Source organism: Notolabrus celidotus, chromosome 7 (genome assembly GCF_009762535.1).
Source record: "Notolabrus celidotus isolate fNotCel1 chromosome 7, fNotCel1.pri, whole genome shotgun sequence".
NCBI classification, from domain to species: domain Eukaryota; kingdom Metazoa; phylum Chordata; class Actinopteri; order Labriformes; family Labridae; genus Notolabrus; species Notolabrus celidotus.
In genome coordinates this window covers 25,625,981-25,643,844 of record NC_048278.1, presented here as the reverse complement: position 1 = coordinate 25,643,844, position 17,864 = coordinate 25,625,981, and the positions used below count along the sequence as shown (strand labels likewise).

The 17,864-nt window shown below is 40.3% G+C and overlaps 1 protein-coding gene across 1 annotated transcript in view; it reads left to right on the top strand.

The window, feature by feature from the left end:
* nr3c2 (nuclear receptor subfamily 3, group C, member 2) overlaps positions 1–17,864 on the top strand; it is an 88,814-nt gene that overhangs the window by 57,837 nt on the left and 13,113 nt on the right. The window contains 8 exon segments of the mRNA XM_034688766.1: positions 3,095–3,118; positions 3,121–3,210; positions 8,090–8,206; positions 8,209–8,335; positions 8,337–8,431; positions 10,093–10,180; positions 10,182–10,235; positions 14,396–14,526. Coding sequence (XP_034544657.1) covers positions 3,095–3,118; positions 3,121–3,210; positions 8,090–8,206; positions 8,209–8,335; positions 8,337–8,431; positions 10,093–10,180; positions 10,182–10,235; positions 14,396–14,526 — 726 coding nt within the window.

The following is a 17,864-nucleotide window of genomic DNA, read 5'->3' as shown; positions in this document are numbered from 1 at the left end:
GTTTATAGTACAGTGCATCGTCATCTTTGATAACTTGGAGTTGATCAAAGGTCAGAAACATTTCACTAAATATGCTCTCTAGCACATCCCAAAACTAAGAGAAATCAATGCTTCGACATCAAGCTATTAAAGTTAACAGCAGCGAAACGGCATGCATCAATGTCAAGGAGAAAGATGAATAGAGGCAGACAGAATTTGAACCTGCGAAGAAGTTGTTGCAGTTAAGTGACAAAGTTAACACTGTAACCCTCATCAGTTACAGGACAGCATTGCTTGTATTTTGACAAATGGATTAGACTCACAGCGGAGGAAATTGTGATAGATTTTAAATATCTGATGGTCTGCCACCAATATTTCTGTCTCTCTATCTCATTAAGAAAGACAAAACATACATTCTACAGAGATTTTATCATCAGTGATTTATTGTTAGCTTGTTGTTGGAAAAACGGTCTTAGACAAACATTTAGTGTCATAATTGTTGTTAACCCAACTGCAGTATTTTCCCTTCTTCGGTTTTCTTTATTTCTCAGCCAGAGTTTGCTGCTTTGGTTTTCTACCAGTGTTTGTATGCATTACTGGCTGGCAACAAAGAAACCTGAAACCATTGCTATATCCTACTCACAGTAGTATTATTGATGTGGGTCAGCTCCTTTTTCTCAGAGGGCTATTTTCTCAATCAGGGGTCTCACCACATGTGTCTGCTGGCTATTTAAAACAGTTTGGTCAGAGACTGCTTTTAACTGAGTCTTTGTTGGGATTTCAGATGTGGTGTAGCAGTGCAGGTACCTGGAGCACTGCAGGACAGATAACTCTTATTAAAATGAGGGATGGAGAGTGTTTCCTTTTCAGAAGAAAGTCCTCATAGTGACATTCGCTGGAGCTGACAGCCAACGGGGACTACTCAGCAGGTTGTTGCCAGATTATGAGATCATTTGCTTAAAGTAGACACGAGTGGACTTCATTAAATAACCAATGATGACAGAGTGTGCATTGTTGCAGAAAGCAGCCTTTTCTAGAATGATGTTAAATCTATAACAGTATCTGATGAATCCTAATCTTCATGGAGTGTTTCATGAAAATGTCTTGATTAGATTTTGCATAATTGACTAACATTGGTTAAAACAAAAGATGTAGATTTCTGGGTACCATGCATATGGATTAATGAGAAAAAATGTGTTCTGCTGTAATCACTTCATACAAGATATGAGAAGCGATTTATTTGAATTTAAGAATTTTACCATGTTAGGCCTAAAAACGTTTCAGCCACCACATGCAGAGTTGATAAGCAAATGCACTGTTAAACATGCTGTGTAAGGGTACGGGAATGTAGGCACACACAATGCATAGATAACCGACTTCTCTACTTTTCAGATGCACACACAGTAAAACACACACACACAGCATTAGACTGTGACTTCGCCTGTCTCATGAAGGGTATTCCACTCCAACAATTATTAACAAGATTCACAGGAATGAGCAAAACATTTGACATGAAGGCTCCAGAGTTTGCAGAATTGCCATTTGGTCCGGCCTATCCAAGTGAGAGTGTGTGTGTGTGTGTGTCTGTGTGTGTGTTTGTGTGTGTGTGTGTGGTGGTGTGTGTGTGTGTGTGGTGTGTGTGTGTGTGTGTGGTGTGTGTGTGTGTGTGTGAGAGTGTTTGTGTGTGTGTGTGTTTGTGCGTGAACAAGGGTGGAGTGGGGGGGGTTGGGAGAAGGGGGACGGCTGCGTTGTGTTTCCTGTGTCGCAGTTTACTGTTTTTTAGAGCAAGAAAAATGGGCTTATGTAACGGTCATGTGATTTAGCCAGAAATAGTGGTGGGGCTACAGCTGCTGCCTCTCCTCCTGCAGCTCGGTTCCTTGGCTTTTGGCAGCAGCCAGACAGACACACTGCGCACAAGTCCTGCTCGCTCAGAAAACAACTTCTGCTCAGTCCTACACACAAACACAAATACTCTACTGTGGATGCAAGAAAAGGCAATGCACAGAATGCGTGTGTTTGAGCACACTGCATGTAAACAGCGTGCAGGCTTTGGTGCTAAAACAGAAGAGCATGAGCCAGAAATCTCTAAAGTAAACTGTTCAAGATGAAGGGAGATGCAAACTGTAATGCAAACATGTGCACTCATACATCGGTAAATGCAGTCAGACATGTACACACAGTTTTGTGGAGCCAAGCCATGTACTGAGGTCACTGGGGTCAGTTCAGCCCACTATACCGCTCCATCTGGGTTGTGTCCTGCTTTTCATGTGTGTGTATTAGTTTGTGAAGCAAATACAAGATTTGCACTTTTTTTTTTTTTTTAAATTGCCAAGTGGAGCAGCATCAGCTCAGTGTGAGTATGTACATGCATTTGTGTGTGTGTGTGTGTGTGTGTGTGTGTGTGTGTATGTGTATGTGTGTGTGTGTGTGTGTGAGTGTATGTGTGTATGAGAATGTGAAAGTGAATGACTGTACGTGTGCGCCTGTGTGTGGGCGTATGGCGCTCTGAGGCTGGCGGACGTGTGGAAAAAGGGAAAAGGAGGGATGGAGACGCAGGCGTAGAGAAGGAGAAAGAGTGGATGATGAAGAGGAGGAGGAGGAGGAGAGGAGCTGTACAGTGAAGAATTAGTGGAGCGGAAGGAAGCGCTCTGAAATGGGAGATCATTGGGTTTAGCTAAGGGCTAGGCAGGAGGCAGGAGGGATTCTCGCCATGTTAGCATCACTGTCAGGAATAGTGGAGCTGCAGCCAGTGTCCTGGTTCCGGCGAATATTAATACCCCCATGCCACATACTGTAAAATACACCATTAGTTATGTGTTACAGAATGTAGAAGGGAATAATCACAATCACAATCATGTTCATAGAGGTGATCAGGAAATGTACATGTCTGCTATTATCAGATTCCACATTGTCTCCATGTTGACCTACATAAAAGGCAGACAGAAATTCTACACTTGAATCAAACATTTCTCCTCCTCATGCAGGCAAAAGTGTACAACAATTATTCAGTATTGCATAAGCTAAGCTCCTTTCCCACAAAGCTACGCTCCCCTTTGTAAATATCAAGGCTGTTTTACGTCAAGCTGCAAGTACGGACTGTCTTTTCTTTCTTTAGGTCAGCACAACTACCTGTGTGCTGGAGAAACGACTGTATCATCGACAAGATCCGCAGGAAAAACTGCCCGGCGTGCCGCGTACGGAAGTGTCTCCAGGCTGGCATGAACCTCGGAGGTGAGGAGTCACAAACTCATTACAGATTTGCCCTGTCACGAGTCTCAGATGTGACATTTGAGTCAGCCTTGCTCGGCTGAGGAGAAATTGTAGAGATGAAAAAGTGGGTCTGGTTGTAGTCACAGGAGGCCTGAGGATGCTGAGTCATAAGATGTTTGTGTGTACGTGTGTGCATATGCTATATCTGGGCACAATATGCATAATGTATTCACAGAAGGTGTAGCTCTACTGTACTCTACATAATGCCAGCTGACAGAGCCTGCAGACAAGTTACAGTATTGGGTTTTTAGGAAAGACTTTGTAGTTGCGAGGGATGTGGTAATGTACTCATTTGTTGCCAGTGGCTTATTCCAATTCGGGTCGCTGTGGCAAACACAAGGCTAAAAGCCTACTTGATAGGATTTCAGACTATTAGAGTTATTGAAATCACAAATTATTTTCAGTATTTAATGTGAATTTGTAGAAATAGGCTAAAGTTTAATTTTTTTTAAGTCAAACAACTCAAGTAAACAATGTTGACCACACACTCACCCAGCTGCTGCTGTTGCAGAAAGTTTCCTGGATTGTCTTACTATTTGTACTGGGTTGTCTGCATTACTAGTGAGTCTTCTGGATTAACCAAATGTGAAATCTTTGCATTTTGGAATTAAATGTATCTATAGCAGGGAGAAGACTTACTGCGTGCTATTTGAGAAGTGCTTAGACTTTCAAAAAACAAAATGGATTTATCAGTGTAGCTTTGCAGCCCTCCTAGGTTTCCCTGACTTACAATCAAAATGAGCCATTGAAGAAAATAACTGTCAAGATTTTTTTTCTTGATCATCACCTAATTATAGTTTTTTCAAATGCCCTGGTTGTATCACAATATGGCAGACAAGCACCATTTTCTGTCATCAAACATTTTAGCAGTTGTATCTATTAAGAAAATGGTGTCAGAGCTGTAGTTATTGAATATTTTAATCCTTGGGAAAAAATCCGGAACTTGATCAAAGCCAAGCACAGACTAAAAGAGTTTTAGGATGATTTATGCCTGACTCAATCCTTCCAACAGTTGGAGGGAAATCTGATGTGGGACTTCAAACAGATGGATGTTTGAAGGGACGTGCCTAGACTTTTTGACTGGGGTGGCCAAACTAAGACTATAGCATAGATAGCATTTACCCTGTCTTTATTATCTACTTTAACAACTATCACCAATGTATCATACAGTTCTTATTCTGTGTACATTTTATTTTTACTTTTAAAGGAAACACACGGAGGCGAAACATACATGTATTGGCTTACTTCTTAATTGTGTAAAGGCTCAAGAACAAGAAGTCTGTCCAAAGTTAGAAATCCAGGCACTAACAAAAGAAAATGTAATACATTTTAATGGGGCCAGTGCCACCCCCTCGGTCACGCCTCTGGATGTCCGTACATGTTCATCTAGTAATTTGTTGGGTATACAGATCTATTATCGAAGACCCATCATTGCTGAAATGATATTAATGACCATGTTTAATTTAAGGTTTGAAATATGGATACCATCAGAGTGTACAAGTAGAACTATAAAAGCCAATGAGAGAGACAAGTCCAATAGGACATGAGACAGCTGCATGTGTTATTGAGTAACAATGAATATTCTAGCCCCTAATGTTAATGTCAGCATACATCCAACTGTTGATGACTTGAATCTAAACCCCTTTAAAAACACCTTCAGTCCAAGTTTGGTTTTATCATATATCTCTGGACTACTTCTCAAAGTATTGCAGCTGTCAAGAGAACTTAAACAACCTTATATCAAATTAATGATAAATCTATTATCCCTTATGGAACCTTATTTGTTGAACAATTTTTCTAATCTTTCATAACTTTCATAAGCTGAATAACTTTTTTTAATATATATTGGCCTTTTTGCCATTATTTTAAAGGACAGCTGAAGAGAGACAGGAAATGTGGGGAGTAGAGAGTGGGAGAGGACATGCAGGAGATGGTGGACCGGTTGGGAATCGAGCCGGCGACCCCTGCGACGAGGGCTGTAGGCTCTGTATGTGGGGCGCTTAGACCGCTAGGCCACTAGCTCCCCAAGCTCCCCAAGCTTAATAATTCCAACAGCTGTAATGATACATGGAGAAATAAGATACACCCATGTGTTCACACAGCAATACAATGAATGCATAACATAACACTGTAGTGTTCCACACGTTGGAGGACTGTTATTATCTGTGCAGTGTGATGTTTTTTTTTAATTGGAGATATTTCCATGATTGCAACAAGAATGCTTGGTTCTTGTCAACAGCTGTACAGTATAAATACACGAGTGAAGCCACTTAAAATAAAGTGCTCACAATGAGGGCAAATATAACTAAGTACTACATTTTCTGTGGCGATGATTCTCTTATTAATATTCAGCTCAAGTTGAAGGGTTTTAATAATTGTTGCAAATGGTTTATTCACATTTATCTTGAAATCAATTCAAACTTCTGATTGTCAGTAAGGAACGCTGAGCGGGAAAAACACTATGGTGCTTTTTCTGTAATGTCAACTTTATGAGGACTCGTTTGACATTATGTATGGTATACTTCTAATAACAAACATAATGTGAAATGGGTGTATATTGGATTGAATAGAGGGTACAGGATCCATTCTTCCTTGATATGACATGAACCTACACACAGTGTTCATATATGGTTTAACACACAGTGTAGTTCAAGTGGAGAGGAAGGTTGTTGTTATATTACTATATTGCCCGTGTCACTCAGAGAACATTTACACAAAACTCAGAATAAAAAAAAATCAAGAAAAAACATGATAACCACATTGGTTACAAAGCCACAAAGCAATAATGGACCATAGGGACCAATAACTCACGTTAAATGGGCAATTTAAGACCAACAATCCACCATGTGTCAATCATGAATAGACACAGGAGTGACAGCAGCAGATAATCATTTACATGAGCATATTACCAACAGAAAAACAGGGCTTGTAGTAAACATCTCTTTCTAGTGAAATGTTATGTAGTGTTGAAAAGCAGCAGATGACCATGAGTCATAAATAAAAGCTTCAGGTTGCCAATGCGTGTGGCTGATGTATTAGACTGGCAGGAGTGTATCCTTTTGAAGCTGGAGCTGAGTCGCTGAGTTACATTTTAATATGAAGACACCAGAATGCTGTTAGTTTGTGGGACAAAATAAATGTATGTGGCTGTTTACCCTGAGATAATAGAGAAACAATAGGGGTTTAACTGATGTCATTGCTGTCTAAAAGAATACTGAAAAAGAAAGTGATTAAAACAACTTCAGCATTGCAATATACAAAAACATCAGTGCCACCACTGTGGAGATCAACTGATCAGTATCTTTCAATCTAAAACTGTTGGTTCAGTGCTTTCTTGACAGGCTTCTTAGATCACTAACATCATAAGAGATAAGTTGAGGGTAATTTTGAAGTACAGGTTGCAAAAGAATGAAGAAACAATTCATTTTCAAATGCAATTTAAATGGTAAAAATAGCTTCAGCCATGGCGGAGCCAAGAAACCTGTCTTACCTGCAAACTTGAGGGCGTGGGTTTTCAAAATTGTAAGCCTGTTACATCACAAGGATATATGCTTTTGGTGGATGAATTACAGTTACTTACAACACAAGTGATGACATGAAACCCTTACAAATATTTCCTCAATGTGTCAACTTAAAAGACTATTAATCAGGGCAACATAAAATCAAGAGAACTTTGGTACATTCCTAAACCTTTCAGTTACTAGTTAACTAGATGAGTCACAGTAAGTTAGCTAACACCGATACAGCAGCCTCAGCGGCATACATTTATCATCCGGTATTTGCTATGACCAGAAAGCTGTGAAATACGTTAACTTTAACAAGTCTTTGCAGTTAACAATCACAGGAATCAAGCTTGGACACAATAGATATCAACAGGAATATTAGCCATGTAGCTTGCAAGCTTTTTTGACTAAAGAAATCCTTTAAGGTGGTCCCCATTGTCTGAAAACACAGAGAACAGGAAGGAAAACTCCATTACCCATTTTAAGGTAGAATTTGTGCTTAAAAAGTGGCAAACTGATTTAGTGAAAGCAGCAGTTAACTTTAGCGAATACATCCTCTCAAACAGGAGAGCATCACTAGCAGAAGTCATTTTAACCTGCGAGTTTAATGAAGCAGCATTACTGGCTAATCATTTATCCTAAATGAGCAGCATTATTGCACAGAGGGTGTTCATTTCAGAGTACATTTTAGGGTGCATGTGTGAGTGTTGTTGCTTAGTACAGCAGGACACCTGGTATTGATTGCCTGAGCAAGCTGAGAGGCTTCACATAATGAATTGTATAGATACACAGTATTGGCGTTTATGTGTTTCTATTTATTATTTGCTTTTTTATTATCCCTCAAATAGTCCCATCTGTGTACAGCTGAACAATACACAGGAAAAGGAAACATTATTATTATTGTATTGTCTAATATTTGCTCTTGATTTAGCTGGACTTTTTTATAGGAACAATTCCCAATTTCTGAGTCACACCCCTAACTTTGAGAGTTAAAAATATCCTGGGACGTTTTCCTTCTCTTCAGGTCAAAGGCGAGAAGATTCATGAAAATAGCACTGTGGAAATTTGATCACCATGTCTTCACCATTGATGTTAGAAATAAAATGTCATTGCTTCATACTGTTTTAACTAAATGTCCGTTTATAGATGACATTGTTAGCAAATGCATCGATTTGCGGCTCACTTTATATCCAAATGTACATTTATGTATCTATATGTGTTTTAATGCAATTATACCGTTACACTGCCTGTCATATTGCAATTATAACCTCAGAGTGTGACAGTAAGAAATGCCACCATCAACAATGTGTTAATGAGGGCTGTTATGTTCCCCACAGCACGAAAGTCAAAGAAGTTAGGAAAGCTAAAGGGAGTCAGCGAGGACCTGCCGGGCTCTAAGGACGGCCAACCTGCCACAGGTGGCGTTGGAGGTGGTTACCTGTCCTCAGAGAAGGAGTGAACGCCAGCGCTGCCAATGCCCTGGTGCCCCACGGGCCTGGGGTGGTCACACCTTTTCTGCCGCCCTCCATCTGCAGCGTGTTGGAGCTGATTGAGCCCGAAGAGGTGTACTCAGGCTATGACAACACAGCCTGACACCACCGACCACCTGCTGTCCAGCCTCAACCGCCTGGCCGGAAAGCAGATGGTACGCATGGTGAAGTGGGCCAAAGTACTTCCAGGTTAGTGACCATGAAGGCGTCTAAATTCTGTTTAAGATAGTTTTTTTTAGCTCTTTTTGGGGAGGAGTTGAAACCATGCCCTGTCAGATATGTGTGAACAAAACTTAATTGTGTAAATGACATTTAGATATTTTATGAGGATGGAAGCCCTTTCCTCTGTCATCTACATGTCAAATTTCAACAAGTCGCTCAAAAGAGTGACAAGGGGTCAGTGGATTGAAGTAGAAAGTCAATAAATTGCTGTTAAATTGTATATTTTCACTTACACACAATGTATTTGAGCATGTTCATTGTTGCCCTTTTTACGTAATTTTTGTAAGCATAGAAAATACAGCAGTCAATTATAAATACGGGTGATAGAAAATGGTAAGAGGTGAAATTATAATTCCTGGGGGAATGATGATCTACACTGTAATCTGGGACTTGGGTTCTTAAGAAGCTAACATGCTTGCATTTTCACTTTTGATCTTTACATTTTGATCACACCAGGCTGACAGATTTACAGGCACTCTCAATTTTCACTTTAAATATTAGGTCAGGAAATTATTCTATAAAGCTTCAACAGGATTAAGCCGGGAATCCTATTTCACCATTACATAGAATCAAGATTAAGACTCCCAAACAGAACTCATTTACATCCTCATCATAAGATGTTGAGTTGAACACAAGATCTAATGTCTATCTCATTAATATTTTACCTATAAACCACAGCAGGGGAAGGAGAAAAATGTTTGAAAAGGGATAAACAAGTTCCCCTAAAATGCCCGTCAGTAGGAGACATTTTGAAAGATGCCTCACAGGTAGCTCTTTGAGGCTGTTTAATTTGCTGTATTGCAAATATTTGATACCTCCACGGTGTCTGCTTGCCATATCCGGACATATAAATAGAAGGGAGCCAGACAGAAGGGTCAAAATGAGTACCTTCGACTTTCAGATTTGCCATTGCATGCATTCGGATTTAATTTGAATGTGGCAGGGCTGACACGCAAGGAAAAATCAAACATGTTTGTCAGTACCAACAATGTTCTTTCAGGAAAGTCAGCCTTATTTACTGCTACCATATTAGCAATGCCTCTCTTGATGTCTATTTACCTCTAAAATTACCTGCCTACATCTAACAAAGACATGAAGCTCTACTAAGTTCACATTTTAATTATCAGCCTGCCCTGTGTGCTCTTCACTTTATTATCTGTAAACACACATTAGATACACCTGTTCCACATTTCTCTTTTAATAATTGTATTTTGCATATTTACTAAAATAGTCCCTAAGCCTTGATAAGTCACTTGCGTGTCCTCAGTTGGCCTCTGTTTTGCATGAGGAGGAGTTTCTCGCCAGAGTTTGATTGAGAGTTTGGCAAATTTCCTATCCGACTCTATTTTGAGAGCTCAATAGACAACGCGCCAATAACTGGAGGCCTTGTGGGATTTGCATAAAACAAGAATGGGTGAATACCTCTCAGTGGTTATCATGCCTAAACAAATATTGGCACAGAAAAGCACAGTGTAGCAAAGATTCACAGTACGTTTGTGTGCATGAACTAACACACACACACTAGGTACACATTTGCTTGTTAAGTTGCCGCTTAAGTCTGAATGCAATAGATCAACGCCTGCTACATTTTCATCTGTGTCTCCTCTGTGTGTGTGTCTGTGTGTTAGGTTTCCGGGGCCTGCCCATTGAGGACCAAATCACCCTGATTCAGTACTCATGGATGTGTCTGTCCTCTTTCTGCCTCAGCTGGCGCTCCTAAACACACCAATGGACAGATGCTCTACTTCGCCCCTGACCTCATCTTTAACGAGTGGGTTTCATATCTGCAGTTTACTGCACACAAAAAACTGATGTTATTGAATGTCATTCTGCTTATTCTGACATTTAGAAGCTGAGTAAATGTTCCAAATTTTCTTGACATGACCAACTCATATTTTCTAAATGTAACAAGGGAGGCTACCTGAGACTTTTTTTTTGTCTGTTTTAAAGCATTTCTGCACATTTGTCTGAATGCAAATGGAGCTTTAAAATACATTTGATGTTGTCTGATGTCCTTTGGGATTCCCAGAACACAAACATAATCTATTACAAATGTGAGAGAGAATAATTTGTTTTTCAGAGTATATAATTAGTGGATACAATAATTGGTTGAACAGTCAGGCTTTGACTATTAGTGTGTGGTAGCATCTGTTATTTTCAGCAGCTCATCACATGCAAATTTATGCATAAACATCAATTTTGCCAGTGGAATTTGGAGAGTAAGAAATGTGTGTTTTGCTGCTGTACTATTTTGAGCGTTACATTAACATACCTGAAATCTATTTATTCAAAGGGGCCAATGTGAGTTTTTGTGGCAATGATGTTACTTTCCGCCCAGGCAAACTTAAAACAAGGTCATAATCTTGCCCTTAATTCCTGGCACTTAACAAGGAGACACTTTTTTATTATTCCTTGATTGCTGCAGGCACAGACAATCAAAGCATAACAAGGAAGTCAATGGCCCACTTCATCCTTGCTAATATGTTTGAACAGGAGAACAAGTGGAAAGGAAGTGCATGTGGGCCTTTTCAGTTTGAAGTGCAGAGCATGGCAGGTGATGAATTCAAACGTTAAACAGCAACCTCTGTTGGCACCGTGCTATGGAGGAGAAGGTTCACTCAGGGATAGCTTTAAACGCTCTAACTAATAGCTTGTGTAAGTCGGTGTCAGTAGGTCAGTTTGTTCCCGACCAACAACTAAATAAATAAGTGAAGGCAGTGGTGCAAATGCCATTGTGCAACGCAGCGTCAGACCCTGTGAGCCTGTGTTGCATCACTGGGAGCAGAGTTCAGTTGTAGTAGTTTAACCGCTCAAGAGGTCCTCTGATCTTTTAATCAGTTTATTAAGAATGATGTAATGTTATGTGTTAAGATTTTGGAACTAATCTAATTTTAGTATTAAGATTTACTGGTTTGTTTCATTTGGCAACTCATGTTTGGAATGAGATCTAGCAGAGAAAATACCAGAATCGTACATTTATAAAAATTAAAAGCTTTTGCGGTGAAATTAGGACGATATGCAGCAGGCTACCATCACTGCATGTCATGCATTCACTGACAGATGGGTCTGGTATTCAGCCTGAAAGAGCAGATGAGATGAAGACTAGCTGGAGATGGGAATGGCCTGGATTTTGGTCACATGCCTGCTGCTCTGAATATGCAACCTTGATGTCACAGCCGCCTTAAGGTTGTCTTGTTAATCATGTTTATCAGGTTAAGATGTGTTGCCTACTTGTTTCCAACATCCAGTAGTCTAAACAGGGCTGGAGGTTAGCTTTTTCACCTATAACACTGGTGCTACAGAAGTTGATAGCAGTTTCTTTGTCCTTACTTTAATTTACAAGTGTTTTTTGATTAGTTTGTGCAGGCCTATTTAAACCAGGTCCTGTGTCCTCCTCCATGTGGGCCCCGTTTGGGTCAGCACTTTATTGTTTCATTACACAAATGGCACGAACAGCTGAGGAATTGTGGGAATTGGTGTTGAATACATAGACTTTAGGTAGACAGGGAATCAAGTGACACAGTACAACTACCACATTTGTGATGTGCCATTGATTGATGACACACACACCTCTCTTTTACAGATAAAAGCAGCTCTCTGTCTCATAACACTGGTGCAAGGAGGTAAAATCCTGCATCGCACCAATTTTCTTGTAGCATGTGCGACATACATGCCACTCTGTACAGTCCCGCTGTAGTTGTTCAGTTTATTGATTGATTCTGTCAGAAATTTGGAAGACTTTACTGAGTCCACTCAGTCCTTTGGGGGTTGTACACTTGCTCCCGTAGCTACTTAGAGCTTTTTTACCCAGGGCATCAATGCATGTATTAAATACTGTCCTCTCTCTCAGCTATTTAGAGCCGAATCTGTCATTGATTAAGACTAAATACAGCAAAAGTAAAAATGCATTTTACATTAAAGACAGACTGAGCCAGCCTAATCTCAGTCATTTACTCTGGAGGAATGGTAAATGCCTGCAAGAGGTAAACAAAGCCATATCCCTAAAAGTTGTGTTGACTAGTTAGCTTACTTTTCCCACAAAGCCAATAAAGTTCCTGCATTTAAATCTCTTTTTTTCAATTTAGGTTACAGGTTACAGTTACAGTTGCACAAAGTAGAAGGCTAATCGTTATCTGATGCTCACAGAAACAGCAACAGCCATTGAAAAGTGAACTTTTAATGACATTTTAAGGCTAAGTTGTCAGCTGTAGCATATTTAGCCACTTAGATTAGACCTGCAAATGTCAGTCAGCTCATACTATGTGGTCTGGTCCGTATTTATCAATATGTTACAAAATGCTCTCCATCCTTGGTTTGTAAATTGGGGTCACTGGTTCCAGATGATTTACATTGTGTCACTGTCACCCTGCCAGCTAAGCCGTCAATCAAACACATACATTGGCCCACCCACGCAGAGGCTTAAATACTGAGAAGGAGGATTTCTGCTGACTTTAAGTATTGCCCTGGGCATACTTTTGTGAACAAACACAAATTTGTTGGATTCACTTGGCCAAAAGGTGGACCTGAACTTTCCCTCAGCCTCACCTCTTCTTGAATATTTTACCATAGAAACAGAGAAGAGCAGCGAGTTCGAGACAGAGAAGGAAATACAGAAAGAGAATCGAGTGAGTGAGATCGAGACAGAGAGATATAGAGAGGGAGAAGGAGAGAGGGAGAAGGAGGGAAGGAGAGACATGCCAGGCTGCCAGTTTTTTTTTCTTCCCTCCTTCCTCCCCAAACCAGCAGCTCATTTTGGGCAGTGATTCAGCAAAAATTGATTTCAGGAAGAGAGTGCGAGACTGGAAGGAGAGGGAGAGAAAACGTGTGGAGACTTTAGAAACTCCAGCCCAAAGTTGTTTCAAATGATGTTATGCTGCACTTTGCAAAACTGCTCACATACAGGCTGCTGCTCAGAGGGGAGACAGGTCCGCTCCTCTCCCAGACGCTGTCACACTTTATCAGTTATTTAGGCCGGCAGACACAGCCGTATGGTAAATACTGTAAAGTATTATTCTGTCGTATGCTTAAATGGGAACATTAAGCACTTGTTTCCAATCTGTCCTCTTCCAAAAATACTCAGTGTAGTTGTTATCAGAGAAGAATCTCCTCCCTCACTGCCTGTGTAATGATGCGGTTCCACTGTATTGTGGGTAAAAACTCCAGCTTCTTTCATGTCAAGCCACACCACTTGAATTTAATTACTGTAGTCTCGATGCGATGGTGATTTATGGCAAAGAGAATCAGCATGTAAAGCCAGAGATTCCCGTGAATTTGCGGCATCTGCAGAGCACATTTCTGATTGGCTAATTCTTTATCCTGTCTAATGTTTCTTTCCTGTTTTTGTGAATTCTGTGATGTAACTGAGATTATTTTGGTGATAAAATGTGTGTGAAAAGAGGGATGAGAGAAAGTTATGTGCACTGAGCATGCACAATTGGTGTGCATGTTTTACGGTGTATTTTCTAACATGTATGCACATGAAGCTGTTAACTGATTATGCACATGTCTGAGTCGATGACATGTTTTCATGTGTGCCAGCATGCATATTTTTGCGAAAGTCCTTCTTGCAAAGGGTTTTATTGAGACTGGGGTTAGATATGAGGTCTAGTCTGCTACAGCCTTATTTTTCTGTGGTGCATCTGTGCTGTGATACTGTACGCAGCACTCTGCAATCTGGGGGGATTTGGTATTCTGCTCTCAGACCAGACTAGCAGGATGCTCTCTGCACTGTGTGGAAATATAGTTTCACTGAGCTGAACTGGTGTGATAGGAATGAAAGTGAATGTGTGACTCAGCTTTGATATAAAGTCAGATTAGGCGGGTAAGTAAATCAGTAAACAAGGATATGGATAAGATAGCAAAGAATGTTGCTTGTACTAAAAAAAGTGCATTTTAAGATCTTCTACCTCACTCCTTCTTTTCTGTCCTCAGGGAGCGCATGCAGCAGTCAGCTATGTATGACCTGTGTCTGGGCATGAGGCAGGTGAGCCAGGAGTTTGTCCGGCTGCAGCTAACCTACGATGAGTTCCTCTCCATGAAGGTCCTTCTGCTACTCAGCACAGGTAGGCAGTGAGCTGCAGGCCTGTAAAAGCACTTACTTATTTATTCATTATATATGCCCACCTGCTTCTTATTTATTCATTATATATACCCACCTGCGTGCAGTGCTTGCACCCTGTCCCAAACTTTCCTGCAAGCAGAATTTAATAGCTGAGCATTGAAATGTCATTTGGAAATCATTTATTTTAGAAAACTTCATGAAGCCAGTATCAAACCCAGACAAGAATTAATTTGAATTTCAGGTTATCATCACTCAAACTGAATAATCACAACTGTAACATTAATGCAAAAGTAAAACTCTTCAGACCAGAATCAATAGAGATTGCTGTACCGAGCCATTCTGTGCCACCCTTGTGCCTGGTCGGCTGTTACATTCAACGTATCAAAAAACAGCTGATTTTCTTCTGACAGTATGATCAGGATTGGAAACCAAATTGCTATTAAACTGATTTACTGCTTACAAGTCAAATGAATGTTAGGAATCTGACACACCATCAACATTCATTGCTCCTTAAGGGCCATATCAACAGATAAATCAACACATTTGATAGCTCAATTACTACCTGTCACCAACCGTCAGCATAACGTTAGCAAAGGCTCACGGTGCTGTTTGATTCTCTTGCACAAAACAATAAGAAAAGCCAACAGTAACTTTCGCCAGTTAACTGTACTGTAGGTTGAGAGTTGGCTTAATGCTAACATTGGCTGTTGGTACCCAATATAGACTTTAAAGGAAGATGGATGATGTAACAGCTCCCCAAAAGTGAAGCTAAATTATTAAGCCCTCCCTCTTCTGACTGGCTGCTGTATAGGCCCTAAAGCCCACTTCCCACATGTTATCAGATGGGAAATGGATTCAACTTTAAATTTAAAAATACATTAAATAAGAAGTTTTTAATCATGATTTCTTTCACTTTAACTATATTTTTATCAAGCTGATTTGTGTCCAAGTATTCATTTTCCTGAGTGGTTTTGTTTTGTGTTGGGAAGATGGGATTTTCTAAGATAGTCTGCAAATTGCAACCAGATTTGACCACCTTTACACTTCTTCAACCCTTGCCTTATGTTGCTTTTACTGAACTACCATGGTGCTGCAGCTAGAAGATACAACAAAATAAACAGTGCTGTTGTTTCTAATGCGCTGATAACCTGTGAACTATAATGAGAGAGTGAAGCCTATGTAGGTTTGTAAAATCTCATGCTTACATATATAGTGAGAGGTAGAGCCTCATTTCCCAAATTAGCACTTCTTGCTTTTGGTAGTTTTGTGTTATCAACTGCCAAACTATGTACCTGTGTTAAGGCTCTCCCACATACTATGACAACCAAAAGTCTGCCTCACACAGGGGGAATTTATTGATAAGGTGCCTTGTGTTCTATCCCTTTCAGACAGTGCTGGCAGAGCCGTTACCTGTCTTCAAGGCACCCACGATCATTCCTTTTTTAAAGTCTGTTAGATTATAATTTTTTGTAATCCCTTTACGCGCATAACAAGTGTGGAAATAGACTCGATGCTATATGCACCTGTTTGTGCAGCGACCCAGTGTGCATGTATTAAAAAAGGAGCGCAGAGAATTTCTTCTTCTGTTCTCTTAGTGTAGGCTACTCTGATTTGTACTACACTTCTTCTCTTTTAATTACCCATGGACAAACAGAATACGTCTATCACTCACTAAATAAGGTCTCACCGTGTTGCCAAACTGCGCCCACAGGCACTGCAGCCGCACAGCGAGGATGTGTTGGACCAAGTTGCTCATTTGGAAACGGAAAGCAGTTTTTCCACCAGCTCGACACCACGTTTGAGCCGCTGCTGTCAGTTCAATAGTAACAGTTAAAGATTCCATGATGGCAGCTGTGTCATAACTCCACCATCCGTCCACACCCACTCAAAATAGAACACATGAGATCTGCTGTATTTATGACTGTGCAGGGACTCATTTGTGTAATTTTTTCTGTCAATTGATGTTAGATAGTTAGAGAGAGAGTGATGATAAGGTGGGTGAGGGAGAGTTTTAGGGAGCTATTTGAAGAGCCTGCATGCTGGCCAATATTCAGTCTCTTTGAACTTCAGCGTCAGTGCCAATCAGTGGAAATATTCATTGGCAAAGTGTTTATTTTTCAGTTAGTGAGGCCTCTGAAAATGGTGTGCCAGTGCTGGACTGGTTAAAACTCATCCTTAGTAAGCTCCCTCTTCATCCTTTCACCGCAAGCTCATTTGTTGTACATTTATATTTTGGCTAGTTAACACACAGCATCATCCAAAGTGAGTCATAATGAGAGCAATTAAAGAACAAGCTTATAGTTCTGTATCATTAACATTAGGTTATAGGTCAATGAATAAGGGATATTTTTAGTGATGGGTGATTATGCAAGAAAATCCAGACAGGGTGAGTTAAGACTCTGACATAAAGCAGAGGTCTTTGTCTACACTTAAGGAATTCTGTTTCACATAACTATACTATCATTATAACCCAGCTACCAACTAAATATACACACAAAATGACACAAAGTATTGATATAATACTGGTTTATACTTGAAAAAAAAAAGAATATCCAGTTTGACACTGGCTTGAATTCCCCCCACCCGAATCCTGATACATTTTTGCAGCAAAAAAAAAAAGATCAAACTTTAAATTCAGCATTGCAGTATCTAAGAGAAAATATATAGAAAAGTATTAAATTTGCAGTCCAACTGTGCTGGAATACAGTTTTGCCCTCTCCATAACCAATAAGACACATTTAATTTGGATGTTTTATGGTTTTGATCATTAAAATCTTAAATGATTAAAATATCTTTTATTATTTATTGTTTAATTTAATACTTTTTGGATTACTTATGATAGCTCCAAGAAACGAAAGATCAGTGTCAGTAGATTTCTACACATACAGTGTACCCTGAGCCAATGGTATAGGGTTGGTTTGGCTTCATAGTACAGTGACATATGGAAGAGGCGGGTGTGTGAACGCATTTGCCCGATATATACTCTGTTGTTGAGTCATCTGGAAGCAGGGGGGCTCCGGCTGGACCTCAGCGAGTTGATGTTAGAGGATGGAGGAAGAAAGAGAACCAAGAGGGGAAGAGGGAGATTTAAAGAGAGAAATCAGACAAATGTTGACACTGAGAGCCGGTGTTGGTGAGCTAGAGACAGGTGCATAGCTATAGGGAGAAAGAAAGAAGAGACAAAGGAGGTGGTGGTGGGGGGTGTTGGCAGACCTGGTCCTTCTGTTGCTGTGGCCTCCCTCTTCTCTTCCTCGCTGGTCCTCTGGAGGTTTTCCAGAGTCCTGCTGTACTTAATAAAGGCCAGTCAAGCACCAGGCAGAGCTCCAAGACCTGCTATTT